The sequence below is a fragment of the Podarcis gaigeae genome (genome assembly GCF_964106915.1).
Source record: "Podarcis gaigeae genome assembly, chromosome: 14".
Classification (NCBI taxonomy): Eukaryota; Metazoa; Chordata; class Lepidosauria; order Squamata; family Lacertidae; genus Podarcis; species Podarcis gaigeae.
Window position 1 is genome coordinate 16586838 of NC_139690.1, and position 15097 is coordinate 16601934.

At 49.7% G+C, this 15097-nt stretch overlaps 1 protein-coding gene and 1 long non-coding RNA gene across 4 annotated transcripts in view; one reads left to right on the forward strand and one right to left on the reverse strand.

Annotated features, from left to right (window-relative positions):
- The window catches only part of LOC310831832, a 301862-nt gene that overhangs the window by 124991 nt on the left and 161774 nt on the right, over nucleotides 1-15097 (reverse strand). The gene's annotated exons all lie outside the window — the stretch shown is intronic.
- MEX3B (mex-3 RNA binding family member B) lies at nucleotides 7382-13612 on the forward strand. 3 transcript variants are annotated; one of them, XM_083712675.1, is made up of 2 exons: nucleotides 7382-8879; nucleotides 10070-13612. In XM_083712675.1, the coding sequence occupies exons 1-2, from the start codon at nucleotides 8624-8626 to the stop codon at nucleotides 11656-11658; spliced, it is 1845 nt and encodes a 614-aa protein (XP_083568801.1). In that variant the 5' UTR covers nucleotides 7382-8623; the 3' UTR covers nucleotides 11659-13612. The 3 variants fall into 3 exon arrangements, with proteins under 3 accessions (XP_083568801.1, XP_083568803.1, XP_083568802.1); XM_083712677.1 differs by lacking the exon at nucleotides 7382-8879 and adding an exon at nucleotides 8893-9293; XM_083712676.1 differs by lacking the exon at nucleotides 7382-8879 and adding an exon at nucleotides 9306-9940.

Below are 15097 nucleotides of genomic sequence, written 5' to 3' on the forward strand. Positions count from 1 at the left end.
GCTGAATGCTCTTATGTTCAGCAGATTTTACTGTTCACTGCTTCGGATTTTCCCCTGACCTTACAATGCACGATGCTGTGGAATCAAAGGTTTCTCATGTGATCTAACCATAATTGAGGCCTCCAGTTCCAGAAACATGTTCAGCATTATGATTTATTTCTGGGTTTGCAGTTGAAACTCAGATCATGTGAAATCTGCTCCTGTTTATATTGTGTCTTGAGCAACCCTCTGTCAAGGGACAGGACAATGGCAGGCAAGGTCATCACACTTGGTACAGTGCTGCGATTCGTCACTTTGTAGTAGTACCTCAACTAAGCATCTCTGTTCCACACATTTAATCTGGGTGGGTGGGGGACAGAAATGCACTCTGAACATGCTCAGGAGCCTTCCCCATCTGTTCTTATTTCATTTGTTCTAGGATTGAGCCCTGGCAGTCAGAACATGCCAGGGCTCAGTCCTGATGAGTCATTGCACAAATTGTGAACATTGGTGGTGGGGGGCAGCATTTAATTACACCTCAAATGACTGCAGGCACAACTAGGAATGGACAATTTCAGTTTCTTATTTGCCAAGTCTGAAATTCAGTTTCCATATTGGTTTGCAATTAAAACAAAAAATCCACAGGGAAATTTTGGTCCTAATCCCAACTCTCCCAAAATTTTGTTCACGTTTTAGTATCATTTTTATAGAATTCACCTCACTGCACTTATAGAAAGCAAAGGACAAAATTGAGCACATTTATGGCCCATTAGCTTAAATGGAAGAGTTAAGTTAAATAAATACTTCAATGCCATGGAAGTCAACAGGATTAAAATTATTTAGCATAGGCTGAATTATGGCCTCAGCATGAAGAGTGGAGGAGGAGATAATTAAATGTGGTGGGCTTAAAAAAAAATTTTTTTTTTAGCTTACCAAACTCTTTAAAGTCACCTGACTGGTTATTAATGCATACTAAGCACGCAATTAGCTTTTCAGAAGTCAATTTCAGGAAATTGTGTGAAGCAAACTGGAAAATTAACTGGGTAATTTACAGAAAACAACACACTTGGTTTTCTCTCCACACAAACACCCCACATTCATCTACTGGGGCAAAAGAGGAGGAACCTACATGTAAAGACAATGATAAATGAGCATTTTGAAGACAAAGGCTACCTCTTAGGGGGAGAAACTTTGATCTCAGAGTCGCTCAGTCATTTAAAAAAAAAATGTTTTGCATGTTCATCAACATATCTATCGCAGGAAGCAGCCAAGAGGCAAAGGTTTTGTTAAGGTGATTCCAAATTGAGCTCCTACTGAGGATCATTGTTTGTTAGCCACAAGTAAGGTTGGACTGGAAGCTTTTGCAGAACAGCTTGAAAATCTGAATGGAACCTCCCCCCAAGAATATATATTAGGAAAGGCTTTGTAAAACCAATTCCGTCTACTCTCTTAAACTTCTGTCCAAAACTGCTGAGAATTATCTGGCAAGATAAAAATTCATTCAGTCTGGCAAGAAGGGACGGTTTGCGAAGGCTGTGGTACAGTGGTAGAGCACTCATGCTTTTCATGTTTAAAAGGGCCAAGGATTAATCCCCAACAGCATAGCCTCAGCAAGCAGGTGAAAAGCTGGCAACCCTCTCGATCTAAGGGTGGAATTGAATATTCTAGAACATTTCTCCGATGAAAATAGGGACATCCTATTCAATAATAATAATAATAATAATAATAATAATAATAATAATAATGGGACATGGGGAGCACTGTGGTCTAAACCACAGAGCCTCTTGGGCTTGCCGATCGTAAGGTCGGCTGTTTGAATCCCCGTGACGGGGTGAGCTCCCGTTGCTCGGTCCCTGCTTCTGCCAACCTCGCAGTTCGAAAGCACACAAATGCAAGTAGATAAATAGGTACTGCGGTGGCGGGAAGGTAAGCAGCATTTTTCTGCACTCTGGTTTCTGTCACGGTATCCCGTTGCACCAGAAGCGGTTTAGTCATACTGGCCACATGACGCAGAAAGCTGTCTGTGGACAAATGCTGGCTCCTTACATCATCATCATCATCATCATCATCATCATCATCATACCCTGCCCATATGGGCATGTTCTAAGGAAAAGTGGGATATTCCAGGATCAAATCAGAAACCGGGATGGCTTCTGTAAATCCGGGACTGTCCCTGGAAAATAGGGACACTTGGAGGGTCTGATACTTTTTCCCAGTGAGCACCATGATCACACATACATACAGACATTTCCCTTCCAGTACAGTGGTACCTCAAGTTAAGAACTTAATTCGTTCCAGAGGTCCGTTCTTAACCTGAAACGGTTCTTAACCTGAAGCGTGCTTTCGCTAATGAGGCCTCCTGCTGCAGCTGCACCGCTGGTGCGCAATTTCCGTTTTTATCCTGGGACAAAGTTCTTAACCTGGAGCAACCACTTCCTAGTTAGCGGAGTTTGTAACCTGAAGCGTCTGTAACCTGAGGTACCACTGTACACAATCTGCTGATAAGCAAAACTAACCATTTTGAGGATGTAGTGTGTGTTTTAGAAAACCTGCTGATGAGCAAAGCATTTTTTTTTTAAAGTACTGTAATGATTATTTCAGAATTTGCCAGAACAACCAGCCAGAGGGGGGCAGGCAAGGGTAAACCTGGCTACCTTGGCTGATGAGATGTCTTCTTTGGAAAGCAGCGGGCTGGAACCTTGTAAAACATGGCAACAGCCTGAGGAAAGAACAACAGGTTGCAACTATCATAAACAATTACTTGCAAGTGCATAATGCTTACATGTACAGGCAGTGGACCGACACTTGCCTGCTGTGAAACTTAAATGCTAGAAATCTCTTTGACTAAGTAATGCATTTTCTTTACAGTAAAGAAAAGTCAAGTGGGGACTATAAGAGCCAGCAGCATCACCACTGCAATTGTCACTTTGCAAGCAAACAGAAACATAACTCCAATTACTATAAAATGAATTAACGTAGTACTGAAAATATACATACATACACACATGCATGATCACTAAGTTTATTGTAAACAAACTATATGGGTGTATATTATGCCAGAAGTTGTGTTATGTACTGAGTTGAATAGGATCCAAAAGGCAGCAGTCTGATTGGTCCTAGAACAATAGGATTCAGAATGCAGCAGTCTGACTGGTCCACAGGAGCCACCCAGGTGGAAGTGAATCCGCAGCCTAATTGGCCTACAGGTGAATCCTGGAACTAGCCAATCAAGTGGGGCCCATTGTGCAAATAATGTAGATAAAGCAGACATTCTGGGGGAACTTCCATTCCTCCTCACCACTACGAGCTGAATAAAGAACATGAAATCCACTCTCGATTCCGAGTATATTTCAATATGTTTAGCCGCATCCTCTACTGGCATACAGACCACGTATGATTGGCCAAGGGCAAAAAGGGTTAGCCACACCAGTCTTAAAAGAACCATTTATTCCCAGTTGTTAGACAAAAATGGCACTGCTTCTCACATGTCTGAGGAAGCAGAGTGCGGCCTATGGAAGCTTACGCCAAGAATAAAGATGCCAGTTCTTTCAAGGTGCCACAAGAGCTTTAGTTTTCACGATAACAGCTGAAAATGCATTTTCTTGGATTGCTTTTCTGTGCAACTGGTTCCACACATTTAGGTATTATTTGTTTATATAAATAATTCAACACAATTCAAAGTGTTGGTGCTGACCTATAAAGCTCTAAATGGCCTCAGTCCAGTATACCTGAAGAAGCATTTCCACCCCCATCGTTCTGCCTGGACACTGAGGTCCAGCACCGAGGGCCTTCTGGCAGTTCCCTCACTGCAAGAAGCCAAGTTACAGGGAACCAGGCAGAGGGCCTTCTTGGTAGTGGCACCTGCCCTGTGGAACGCCCTCCCACCAGATGTCAAAGAGAAAAACAACTGCCAGACTTTTAGAAGACATCTGAAGGCTTAGGGAAGCTTTTACTGTTTGATGACGGGGTATAAATAAATAAATTGTTGTTGATGTTGTTGTTAATCCTGCCAATGCTCCAAGGAGCTCCAGGTGGCAAATAGGTGCCCTTTCATCCTTGCAACCATACAAGGTAGATTAGGCTGAGAAACCGTGGCTGGCCCAAGGTCACCCCATTGTGCCACTGAGAACAAAGTCTGTGTGCTGGGAAGATCCTTTGGGAGGGAGTCCACTCAGGCCACTTGCTATCTTGTAGGTATGCAGTACTGCAGCTGATGGTCTTTATATCTTGCTTCATATTTTGCCCTGTACTTAAGATTAAAATGCATGACACGGGCGTGTAGAATCAGCTGACCCCTTGACCTCTTCCATCCTCGAGGGCCAACACTGGCAGGCAGGTGAGGCAATGACATCAAGAAGTGAGTTTTTCTTTGCTCGTGCAGCTAGAAATCAAATTGTGCAGGCGAAAGTGCTCTGTGCCCAGTGCCCAGTGCCCAGTGTGCTCGGAAAGCCATCTAAGGGCTGCTGTGACTGTCGACACTTGCCACTGTCGGTGCATGCAAATCCTGCTTTCAGCAAGGAGCCATGTCTTTACCTGCCCTACACTCTACAGCAGAGCTTTACAAAATTTTGATGTTGGCAACACACTTTTTAGACATTTCATCATATTGTGACACAGCGGGTGGTGCTGTGGGTTAAACCACAGAGCCTAGGACTTGCCGATCAGAAGGTCGGCGGTTTGAATCCCCGTGATGGGATGAGTTCCCATAGCTTGGTCCCTGCTCCTGCCAACCTAGCAGTTCGAAAGCACGTCAAAGTGCAAGAAGATAAATAGGTACCGCTCCGGCGGGAAGGTAAACGGGGTTTCCGTGTGCTGCTCTGGTTCACCAGAAGCGGTTTAGTCATGCTGGCCACATGACCCGGAAGCTGTACGCCAGCTCCCTCGGCCAATAAAGCGAGATGAGCACCGCAACCCCAGAGTAGGTCACGACTGGACCCAATGGTCAGGGGTCCCTTTACCTTTACCTACCATAATTCAGTTTTACTAGCAAGCTGGAGGTTAAACAAACCCCTTTACAGCCCCAGGAGAAGGGTAGGGAGTGTTCGTGAAACACTCCTTACACAGTGCAGCCGACACACTGTGTCGCAACACACATATCAGCCAAGGGTCTGTGGCTCATTTGATACGGCCTCACAGACCAAACTGGTTGTCCTGATTCGGCCTGAAGACTCACTACCACCATGGTATGGCTTCATTTTTGGTCTGTTGATCATAATGCACCAATGGTGATGTTTTGGCTGCGGACACATTTAAAGCACACAATTTCCCCCACCAAGGAATGACTGGGAGCGGCTGCCGAGACCACATAACACTGGTCTTGAAAGACCTACATTGGCTCCCTGTACATTTCCGAGCACAATTCAAAGTGCTGGTGCTGACCTTTAAAGCCCTAAATGGCCTCGGTCCAGTATATCTGAAGGAGCGTCTCCACCCCCATTGTTCTACTCGGACCCTGAGGTCCAGCGCCGGGGGCCTTCTGGCAGTTCCCTCACTGTGAGAAGCCAAGTTACAGGGAACCAGGCAGAGGGCTTTCTTGGTAGTGGTGCCTGCCCTGTGGAACACCCTCCCACCAGATGTCAAAGAGAACAACAACTACCAAACTTTTAGAAGACATCTGAAAGCAGCCCTGTTTAGCAGTGGCGTAGCATGGGTTGTCAGCACCCGGGGTAAGGCAAGTAATTTGCACCCCCTAACCCGTGGATTTGCGCCCCCTAACCCGTGGATTTGCGCCCCCTAACCCTAACCCGCAGATGTTGCGCCCGGTGTGGCCGGCCCCCCCTGCATCCCCACGCTACGCCACTGCTGTTTAGGGAAGCTTTTAATGTTTGATGTATTGCTGAATTTTAAAATTTGGTTGGAAGCTGCCCAGAGTGGCTGGGGAAGCCCAGCCAGATGAGCGGGGTATAAATAATAAATTATTATTATTATTATTATTATTATTATTATTATTATTAATCCTGGGAACTCTGACAGGCAGGGATCCTCCATAGCTCTTTTCTGGTGTTGGCCACGATTGAATCATGGACCTTCTGCCTGCGTGCAAAAACACCTGTCATTTTGAACCGTCAGGGAAGGCAGCGAAGGACTTCGTGAAATGCATCTGTTAAATAGATAATGCAGATACAAAAAGCTGCAGCTCAGCCCTGCCTAGGAGCAAATATTCTTCAGGGATGAGATGCTCAGGCGTGTTCCCAGCTTTAATCCAGAAGCGAGCGCGAGTCGTCCACCATCCGAGGCTTGCAGGCACTAAGCTCTGCAACTGCGCGATGCCGGCATTCTTTGTCTGCTCCAGGCTACAAAGTGTCGCTGAGGAACCCGCCCCTTTCCCTGCCCAAAAGGCTCCTCCCTCCTCTTTGCCAGCCCAAAGTGCACGTGGCTCCCAAAGGCGGAGCCAGAACCTCCGGCAAAGGAAGCCACGCCCCCTCCTCCGCCAGCGACTTGAATGGAAAGCAGCGCGCATCCCTCCCACTCCGCCCGTACAAACCCTAAAACGGTGGGAGAGGAAGGCGACCTGTGCGCAGGCGCGGGGAAACAAAATAAATAAATAAAATAAATACAAAACACCCTTCGGGGCGCAAGCGCAGAAGGGCACTCTTCCAATCAGGAGGAGAGTTAGGGATGCTTCCCGCCTCCCCCCCCCCTTGCAAATCGAGAATCTTTGCTGGTTAACAACAAAGAAGCGCTCGCCAGAAATGACTAGTATGAGGCGCAAAGGGTTTTGCTTGCATTTTTTGCAAAGGACTAAAGGATGGGCGTGCCCGCGGTTTCAAGCGGCTGCGTTGGAGGTATTTGTTTTGCTTGGGACGCGCACTCCTCAGGCCAGCCCGCGACCGCAACTCGCCTTTCTTTTGTGCACGTGTGCACGTGCGAGCACGCGTTCCAAGTTGAGCGTTCTTTGCGCTGCGCCGCAGTTTATGTTTGCAGAAAGAAAGAAAGAAAGAAAGAAAGAAAGAAAGAAAGAAAGAAAGAAAGAAAGAGAAGGCGTCCCTCTGATCTGTCAAGTCCCCCTGGAGAGGCCACGCCCCTCTGACCTGGAAACCTCTCCCACCCAACGCCCCCGAATGCGAGGGGAGAGCGCACGCTGCTTTGCACATGCTCAGAGGTTATCGCTTGACACACACACACATACACACACAAACCCCGTTGCAGGCATCCAAATTAAAAAGGAGGAAAGGTGTGCGTGTGTGTGGAGGGGGGCGGGACCCAGGGCTTCCCCCGGCTGCAATTAAAACCCTGCTTTCTGCTGCAGTTTAGACTGTTCCTCTTTTATTTTCCATCGGAAGGTTAGGCACCCTCTTTTTTTTCTTTTTAAAGGGACACTGTCAGCCCAAGCCACACCCCTCCCGCCTTCCCCTCTGCTGCCGGTGCTGCTCGCAGGAAGCGCCGTGCGTGGCTCCTTGGGCCGGCGCAAATGTCCCTCCCTCCCTCCACCCATCACCCGGGGCCAGCATTTGATCCTCCCTGCGTAAAAACCACCGCACCCCGAATGGATAGAGAGAGATCCCTTGGGGAACGAGGAGAAGCGAACCCCCTTTTCCCGCTTGGAAACGGATTTGCAAGCGCTCCGTTTGCAATGCCGCAAGAGCCATGAAGTGTCATGTTGGGTCGGCGTTGACTTGATGAATGCGCGGAAGATTTTCTAGGTATACATAGACAGATCGACAGGGTTGCTTTTTCTTTCTTTCTTTCTGGATCTTCTCTCTCTCTCCCCCCCTCCTTTATTGTTCTGCATTAGACAACAAAGAAAAGGAGCCTTGCCTTAGAGGGGCGGGGCCAAGCAGCCCAGCCGGCCCGCCCCCCTCCGCCGGGCCCGGCCAATCGGCTCCTCCAGCGGCGCTGTCGGCGGCTCCCCTCGGCTCGCTCGCTTTTCCCGGCCGCTTACGCTGCGGCGCTCTGATTTCTCCTCCCCTCCCCCGCTCCCCTTTCCCCAGCGCTGTCTGGCTGCAGCAGAGGCTCAGACAGAAAAGAGGAGGAGGAGAAAGCGAGCGAGAGAGAGAGAGAGAGAAAGAAAGGGGGAGAGGAGGAGAGGGAGAGAAATCGCTGAGTGAGTGGAAGCTGGGAGGGGCTCCTTAAAGAAACGCCTGCCATCGCGGCCAGCAAAGGAACTCAAGGGGGGGAGCCAAAAGCACCGGAGCGCTTCTCTCTATTCTCTGCACGCGCCCCCCCGCGCCCCCCCCAAGGAGGAGGAGGAAGAAGAAGAAGAAAAAGGGAAAAGCTTGGGGGGAGTCGTGGTGGGGTATTTTCCCCCCTCATTTTCTTGGAAAGCATCTTATAAACCGGATTGCACTGGAGGGGGGGGGGGCTTCTTCTCTCTCTTTTTTTTTTAAAGCGGCGCGCAAGGAAATTACAATCTGAGCATTTTTGTTTTGTTCTGAGCCAGTATCCAGGATCTGCTTGCCGGGCTTCTCCAACCGCTTCCTCGTCTGCCGTTTGCTGGCCATCTGCCTTGGCTGTTTCCTTTGTGTCTGCTTTCCACCTCCCCCCTTCTCCTGGTGTGTGTGTGTGTGTGAGAGAGAGAGAGTGTGTTGGTGCTGCTTCCCTTCCCTGCTTCCCTCCCTCCCCACCCCCGCCCCCCACTCCTGATCCGAGAGCGCAGGAGGGAAAGGAAGCGGAGGGCGCGATCCCCCCACATCCACCCGGGACTATGCCCAGCTCCTTGTTTGCCGACATGGAGAGGAATGGGAGCGGAGGAGGCGGCGGTGGAGGAGGAGGAGGCGGGGAGACCCTGGATGACCAAAGAGCCCTTCAGATCGCTTTGGATCAGCTCTCCCTGCTGGGCTTGGACAACGACGAGACGGGCTCCCTTTACGACAACGAGCCGCGCAAGAAGAGCGTGAACATGACCGAATGCGTCCCGGTGCCCAGCTCGGAGCATGTCGCCGAGATCGTGGGCAGGCAAGGTGGGGGCTTGGCTCGATCGTCTTTGTGTGTGTGTGTGTGAGTGAGAGAGAGATCTGTGGTGGGAATCGAGGGGAGGTTTTTTGCTGCTTCTCTCTAGCTGCTGTCTCCTCCCTGGGTTTCTGTGGATGCCTTTTGCCTCCCAGATGCCAACACGGCTCGCCCCCTCGAGTCCAAATTGCAGGCTTGCGATGATGGCTAACCTGGCCGCCTCTTCTCGACACCCTTCTCTCCCTCCCTCCCCCGCCGCCACTTCCACTCTAGACAAAGAAAGTGAAGCAGAGCAGAGGTGGAGGACGCCTTTCGCATCCAGATGTTTGCGACTCATCTCGCAGCACAACCCCTCCCCCTTTTTATGCCCCGAAAAAAACCCTTTTGATTTGATTCTGTGTGCGCAAAAATGCAAGCGGATGCTGGTCAATGCGCGCGCTTTTATTTGTCAATAGTTAGGAATCGATGGGTGGTTCTTTACAGGCAACGGCAAGGAGGTGAACAATGGGGGGGGGTTAGGTTCAAAGCATCTGCATTACGAAGCTGGTGTCTTTAAGAGGGCTGCTGCTGCTGCTGCTGGTGCTGGTACCTTTTTGTATTTCTCGGTGTGTCTGTGTATGTCATCCCCGTCGGGCTTTCTTCCACCCTCCCCCCCAGCCCCCTTCCCCAGGTTACCTTCCCCTCCCTTGGAATGTGCGGAGCACGAGTGTGGATTTATTAATTTTATTATATATATAAAAAAAGGGGGCGTTGCATATTTGGGTTGCCCGCTTGCGATGGATGCAATGTGGCCGCTCACTTCGCGTCTCATAGCGTGGTTGCGTTGGGTGTGGGGAGGTGTTTTGGTATTGTTCTCTCTCTGCCGCCCCACCCCCCTGCAACTTATTATCTCCGAAATCCTGGGCAAATAACGTTTTGGGGGCTTTTTTTTGTTTGTTTGTTTTGGCCAATGGGAATATTGGTTGGTTCGAGGTGCGGAGAGATGGGTGTGTTCCTGTGTCAAAAAGCTGGCATGGTTGTGATGACTTGCAAATGGAACTCGGCGTGGATGAAATGTTGGACCAAGAGGCAGGTTGGCTTGGTGGCCCCCCTCGTCCAGCTGCTACACCCCGAAAAGCTGGAGTAGATGTAACCGTGTTTCCTTCCTCTTTTTCCTCCCTCCCCTCCCCTCTCCCTCCCCCCTCCCCCTGCCTTATCTCAGGTTGTAAAATCAAAGCGTTGCGGGCCAAAACCAACACCTACATCAAGACCCCGGTCCGCGGGGAGGAGCCGCTCTTCGTTGTCACGGGCAGGAAGGAAGATGTCGCCATGGCCCGGAGGGAGATCATTTCGGCGGCGGAACACTTCTCCATGATCCGCGCCTCCCGGAACAAAAACACCGTGCTCAACGGCACGGTGCCCAGCCCGCCCAACTTGCCGGGCCAAACCACCATCCAAGTGCGGGTCCCTTACCGGGTGGTGGGCCTGGTGGTGGGGCCCAAGGGGGCCACCATCAAGCGCATCCAGCAGCAAACGCACACCTACATCGTGACGCCCAGCCGCGACAAAGAGCCCGTCTTCGAGGTGACCGGCATGCCGGAGAACGTGGACCGCGCGCGGGAGGAGATCGAGGCGCACATCGCCATGCGCACGGGCGGCATCATCGAGCTCACCGACGACAACGACTTCCACGCCAACGGCACCGACGTGGGCTTCGAGCTGGCCGCCGGCGGCGCCGGGAGCCTCTGGAGCAAGCCCACGCCGCCCCCTCCGCCGCCGCCCCCTCCTCCTCCGCCTCCCCCGCCGCCGCCCTCCTCTTCCAGCATCACCCCGACGCCGGGCCGCAAGCCCTTCTGCAGCTACCGCAACGACAGCTCCAGCTCGCTGGGCAGCGCTTCCACCGACTCGTACTTCGGCAATGGCGTCGGAGGAAGCGGCGGCAGCAGCGCCCGCTTGGCCGACTACAGCCCGCCCAGCCCGTCGCTCAGCTTCCCGCACCACAACGGCAACAACAACAACAACGGCTACGGCGTCTATGGCGGCGGCGAGGTGCTCTCGTCGCCCGACTGCTGCGCCTCCGAGCTGCCGCCCTTCGATTCCCCGCCCGGCTTCGACTTGGCGCCGGCGCCTCCGCCCGGCGCGCCTCTGCTCTGGTCGCAGTTCGAGCGCGGGCCCTCGTCGCCCGGAGCCGTCGCGTTTCCCGCCGGTGGCGGCGGCGGCGCGCCTCCGTCGAACGCCAACCTGGCCTTGCTGGTGAGCAGCGGAGGGCAGAGGCGGGGCGCCGGGCCGCCTCCGCCCCCGCCTCCTCCTCCTCCCACGCGCCTTTCCCCGCCTCTGCACGTCGGGGCGGGAGGCGTGGCGCTGGAGCAGCACCCGCTGGCGCGGCGGGTGCGCAGCGACCCGGGCGGCCGTCTCATCGCTGCCGCCGTGGCCGCCGCCGCCGCTGCCGCCGCGGCCGCTGCAGCCGCTTCCTCGCCGTCCGTCCCGTCGTCGTCGTCGTCGCCTTGCTCCTACCCTCTGTACGCCAACGGGCTGGGCTGCCACTTGCCGGGCCTGCCGTCGGATTCGTCGGCGTCGTCGTCCTCGTCGTCCAGCTCCTCTTCCAGCTCGTCGTGCTCGTCGTCGGGGCTGCGGAGGAAAGGCAGCCGCGACTGCTCCGTGTGCTTCGAGAGCGAGGTGATCGCGGCGCTGGTGCCCTGCGGCCACAACCTCTTCTGCATGGAGTGTGCCAACCGCATCTGCGAGAAGACGGAGCCCCAGTGCCCCGTGTGCCACAGCGCCGTCACTCAGGCCATCCGGATCTTTTCCTAAGGATCCCCAACCCGCGACCCCTCCCTCCCTCCCTCCTTCCCTCCCTCTCATGGGTGCCAACTTGAATTAAAAAATGGGTGTAGACGTGTGCCAGGCCAGCTGCACCCTGCATAATGGATCGCAAGGCATGGGGTGCCAACTTGAATGAAATATTGGGGGCCCCAGGCAAGCCCCACCCCATGTCATCGATCACATCGATGCACCCCTTTTGAAGGGCAATGCCCACCAATTTTAGGGGGCCCGCCCCCATCAATTATTTTATGGAGGGGCAAAGACCCCTCAGAGTTGGCTCCTGTGATGCACCCCATAAACTTTTGGGGGGCCCAGCTCCCTCAAATACTTTATTGGGGGGTGGTGGGCAAAGGGACCTTGACCTCTGGGAGTTGGCTCCTATGCTCCCTGTTTCTCTCTCCCCCCCCCCACACAGACAAGCAACCTCCTCTTCTTCAAAAGGTCTTCTACTTGCCTATATACATGCATATAAATATATATAATATCTGTGTCGAGCTTTTAAAGCTGCAGTATCCGCACATCCCAAAAATAATATAAATAATAACAGATGGGGGGACGGGGTGGGGTGGGGGAACCTGGCGTTTTGCAGGATGGTGACCATCTTGGTTTTTGAAAAAATAACTTCTGTTTTTGTTTCCTTGCATTCTTGAGTGTGCCGTAGCTTAGGAATGGGTTTAAGGGGGATGTTTGTGACACCTGGTGCATGCTATAAATATTAAGGAACGACATTCTAGTAATAGACTAGTTTTTACACTTTCTCTTAAGGCCAAGCTTCCAAATCAAATGATCTCTCTCTCTCTCTCTCTCTCTCTCTCTCTCTCTCTCTTTCTCTCTCTCTCTCTGACTCTCTTTTCTCTCTTCTCTTTTTCTCCCTCCCCCCCAAATTAAAATAGGAAATGCATATGGATTATGATGGCGTGTGAACAGTTAGTATAATGTGCTGGTAGTTGGTAGATTGCTTATTGAGAAATAACTATGGATGGATAACTTTTCTTGAATGTTCTCGAAAGGGCAAGATTTTTTCCTGTGAATTTTTAATAATAATAATAATGATAATAATAATAATGAACTTATGATACTGCAGCTTTATCAAAGAAAAAAAGAAGAAAAAAAGGAAACTGTAACATATCTCTTATATATATTAAAACGTTTAAAGGTTTTAAAGATAAATTGCATTAATACAGATTGAAGTATTTTATTCTTTTTTGACTTGAAAAATTATATTTCATATTGCAAAGATGTTTACAAGTATTTTAATTTAAGTTCAGTGAACTTTTTTGTAGCTGGGTTAAATCTTTTTTATTTTTTGGTATGGCCTTATGGCGAAGAACACTGTATTATTTTACTATCACACAATTGTGAATGGAATTGCAAAACCATAAAATGTGTAATACTTTGAACAGTATTCTGTTGGGATGGAGATTTTTTATAGGTTCAGAAAAAAAGAAATCTTTTAAATCTGCTTCACCCAGCATATTTTCTATTCAGTGATATAAAGCATATTTTATTCTATATTATTACAAAAAAATGGAAGCGTTTAAGCATAAGTCAAAAGGAACTGTTGATGCTTTCTAACATTTGTATAAATAGAATTCAGTGGAAATTACAAAAAAATTCTGTTGCACCACTATAGTTTAGTATTTCTATTTTAATACATTTGTTTACCACTTGTTTATGTATATGTAGGTGATGTTACTTGATCTTAAATGTACTTTACTGAGCAAAGTTTAAAAACAAAGTATATTTTATTTTATGATAAAGGGCCTTTAACCTCATGGTCAGATACTAATATTATATTTGCTGAGACAAGATTTGAAATTGTATCAAGAGTTTTATTTTTCTGACATTTAAAGTTCTACATAATAAAGGTAAAACTTAAGTAATGGTGCTACTTCATGTTTTTTTAAGTATTTCTATATAAATAAAATATTACAGAAAAGCATCTGGTGTTGTGGTTAGATTTTGGTGGTTGTTTTATTGTGTTCTTTTATGATGGGGATAAGGCAATGTCTCTTTGATCTGATGTTACTGCTTCGGAAAGTCTTTATCAGGGATGTTCCGCACATTGCCTGGGGGAAAACCTGAGTTTGCCACCAAGTCTAAGTTTGGCAAGGAGCCCTAGTGAATCCTCACTCTCAGAAAAGTCCCCTTTGGTTTTCTTTTTTTTTAAATGAAGTGTTTCAGAAGAAGCTTTGAGTGTGATCCTTAGAATGCAACAAACTTGCATTTGCAACCTTGCAAATAAGTGTATCCCAACCTTGCAAATAAGTGTATCCTGTTGTGTGACGTGGCCCCAATTGCTTCCCATATTAACTTCCATTCTTTCTGTGTGTGCAGACTGCAGGCCTGACGCTGCTTGTGACATCATTTGACCCATCAGGCTGAAAATGGAGGGGTTGCCAAGCCCGTGGCAGAGCACAATGTATGACTGGTGGGCTGAGTTTTTGCCTGGAGGGTCACAACAGGGGATGGTAGGTCACATTCATTTTAAGAGTAGCTTTTGGGACCTAATGAAATGAGTTTTTGGCTTTGGGGGGAATGTCCCAGAGTAGCTAGGATTCCTGTTCCTCTTTCCTATGTTTTGATAAAGTTTTTTTTTTTTAAGTTTGCATCTTGAGTTTGCTGCAGTTAAGGCTGCTGTAATCTCAAAGACCTGTTGTGTGTACTATATGAAATGTAAAGGTAAAGGTAAAGGGACTCCTGACCATTAGGTCCAGTCGTGGCCGACTCTGGGGTTGTGGCGCTCATCTCGCTTTATTGGCCGAGGGAGCCGGTGTACAGCTTCCGGGTCATGTGGCCAGCATGACTAAGCCGCTTCTGGCGAACCAGAGCAGCGCACAGAAACGCCGTTTACCTTCCCGCCGGAGCGGTACCTATTTATCTACTTGCACTGGTGTGCTTTCGAACTGCTAGGTTGGCAGGAGCAGGGACCGAGCAACGGGAGCTGACCCCGTCCTGTATCATAAAAAAACTCCTAAATGTGTACTCTTTTGTTGCAATCCAGGTATCACACTTACATGTGCTGGTGTGTTACTCATGGTCAGCACAGCTGGATCAGAAAACCAGAAGTGCAGCCTGATCTTTTAAGGTCAGCTTTGTTATCCCTGATCCAGCCAATTGCCTATTTAGCAGTAGAAGAGGGAGCTGGCAGAAGTTCCATATCTCCTTCGAACAGGCGGTCAGCATTTTCAGCCCCAGTGATGCCAGCCTTTGGAGCAGGCATAAGCAAACTCTGGTCCTCCAGATGTTTGGGACTACAATTCCCATCATCCCTGACCACTGGTCCTGTTAGCTAGGGATGATGGGAGTTGTAGTCCCAAACATCTGGAGGGCCGGAGTTTGCCTATGCCTGCTTTGGAGCTATAGGTGAAGTACTGTATGTATGGCAGCCTTCCTGACTGAGTGCTCTTCACATCTCTGGACTTGC